Source organism: Mus pahari, chromosome 18, assembly GCF_900095145.1.
Source record: "Mus pahari chromosome 18, PAHARI_EIJ_v1.1, whole genome shotgun sequence".
Lineage (NCBI taxonomy): Eukaryota > Metazoa > Chordata > Mammalia > Rodentia > Muridae > Mus > Mus pahari.
Window position 1 is genome coordinate 53,360,417 of NC_034607.1, and position 2,408 is coordinate 53,362,824.

The 2,408-nt window shown below is 44.6% G+C and overlaps 1 protein-coding gene across 1 annotated transcript in view; it reads left to right on the plus strand.

The window, feature by feature from the left end:
• The window catches only part of Msh2 (mutS homolog 2), a 53,673-nt gene that overhangs the window by 16,863 nt on the left and 34,402 nt on the right, over positions 1-2,408 (plus strand). The window contains exon 7 of the mRNA XM_021217428.1: positions 522-721. Coding sequence (XP_021073087.1) covers positions 522-721 — 200 coding nt within the window. The remainder of the gene's footprint in view (positions 1-521; positions 722-2,408) is intronic.

Here is a 2,408-nt window from a genome sequence, read left to right on the forward strand (position 1 = left end):
CCTCCTCCTCCTCCTCCTCCTCCTCCTCCTCTTCAGATTTATTTATTTATTTATTTTATGTTTATAAGTACACTGTAGCTGTCTTCAGACACCAGGAGCGGGCATTGGATCCCATCACAGATGGCTGTGAGCCACCACTGTCATGTGTGGTTGCTGGGAACTGAACTCAGGACCTCTGGAGGAGCAGTCAGTGCTCTTAAGTCCGGAGCCATCTCTCCAGTCTTGCTCTTTACTTTTTAAAGTTAATTTTTTTTTCTTTAGCTAACCATGGTGATACCCACGTGTAACGAAATTCCAGCCTTGAAGAGAGAGAGGCGGTGAGGATAGTGACTTGTGTGTGTGGTGTGTTGCCACACTCACGTGGAAGTCAGAGGACAGCATGGGGAGTTGGTTCCCTCCAGCTGTGTGGACCTCCTGGGGATTGAACTCAGTTGTCAAGCTTGGTGGCAAGTGCCCTCCTGTTGAGCCATCTTATCTCTTATCACTTACTCCTATTTTACTTTATTCATTTATTTTTTCAGGTTAAATTTAGTGGAAGCTTTTGTCGAAGATTCAGAATTGAGGCAGAGCTTACAGGAGGATTTACTTCGACGATTTCCAGATCTTAACCGGCTTGCCAAGAAATTTCAGAGACAAGCAGCGAATTTACAAGACTGTTACCGACTGTATCAGGGTGTGAACCAGCTCCCCAACGTCATCCAGGCTCTGGAGAAATACCAAGGTATCTCGGTCGGCCGGCAGCTTTGTTTTCCTTTCGCTTTTTTATTTTCCCCTCACCCTGTTTTACTTCCCTCTTAACAAATGTGCTGTTAGGTCTGTGAGGATAGTTACATTTTCCAGTAGGTCTGTACTGAGTTAGGCATAGACAGGTCTAGTAAGGAAATGGACCTTGGTGGCTAGCTGTAGGAATATAATCTAATGATTTAGCAAGGGGAAGGGCAAGGCCTCCCAGTACCATGTTTGCCATGTTTCCTGTGTTTGGGCCTACTAGGTCAAGGTCAGCCCAGACTTCACAACATCATGTCTCAATAAAAAGGTACTAACAAAGCCGGGTGGTGGTGGCACACACCTTTAATCCCAATTGGTGTTCTACAACACTAATTTTAGTTTGTATAGTTATTAAATATCTAACATGTAAAGCATTTTGAGTTGGAACTAAACATCAACAACTCTTAGAGCTATTAAAACATACCCCTTAGGGACTTGGCAGTAGATTGTTTATGAGGCTGATAGGGGTTGAGTCCCAATATCTCAAAATAGATCTCTCAGTGTTATGGGAAAATTTGGTTCCTTTTCCAGACAAATTTAAATTCAGCTTCATGGTGACAGAATACAAATTAAATTTTGTTGTGACAGTTATTTTGTGTTATATGTGGGCATGAGTACAGAAACAGGAAGGCAACTTTGGGAAGTTGGTTCTCTCCTTCTATCATGTGGGTCACAGATGGTCAATCAGATGGTCATGCTTGGCAGCAAGCCCCTTACCCACTGAGCCATTTTGTTGGCCTGAGGCACCAAGGTAACTGAGGGCTGAGGAGTTTAAGCACTTGGTACACAGGCCCGGACTGACGTTGTGGGGCTCGTAGTTCCAGGTGGAGACCTCGGATCCTTGAAGCACCAACCTGCCTAGCAAGACTCATCACATCAGTGAGCTCTAGGTTCAGTTAAGAGACCTTGGGGTTCGGGATCTGGGGGAAAGCTCCGAAGGTTTTAGAGCAGTTCTAGAGGTCCTGAGTTTAGTTTCCTCTGGTGTATCTGAAGACAGCACCAGTTACTAACATATATAAAATAAATACATCTTTAAAAAGGGAGACCTTCCCTAGATACTGCTGTGGGGAAGAGTGATCTAGAAGCTTCCTGACAACAGCCTTTGCTTGGATGTGCATCCACACACATCTGAGCGTATGGACACACACCACACATGAACACGTGGAAAAGATGATGCTTAAGGTTCTTATTTTCTCAAAGGACCTTTGTAGAAACAGTCCTCCTTTCGGTTGGTTAGGTGGCTCAGTGGTACAAGCTCCTCACTAAGCCTGGGGCCTCAGGGATCCTCAGAACCCACGTGTTGGAAGAGCTGGCTCCTACAGGGCTCCGCTGGTCTGCACACACTTCATGGCTCATATACAAAGGAGACAGAATAAAAACCTGATTCCTCAACTCTGTGACTACGCATTTTTGCTCCTCGTGCCTCAGTTTTCCCATCATATAAACGCGTAGCATCTGCTTGTGTTTTTTTTTAATATCATTTTGTCTGGTTTCAGCAGGAATTAGGGATGCGCTCTGCCTAGGTCGCTCTAAGCAGTAAGGCGTCAGCACACAGCAGCTGTTTGGGGCCTTCTGCTTTCATGTATCTCTCACTGTACAGTAGCAGATAGCCTTTTTTTTTTTTATAAATCTTTTTTTTT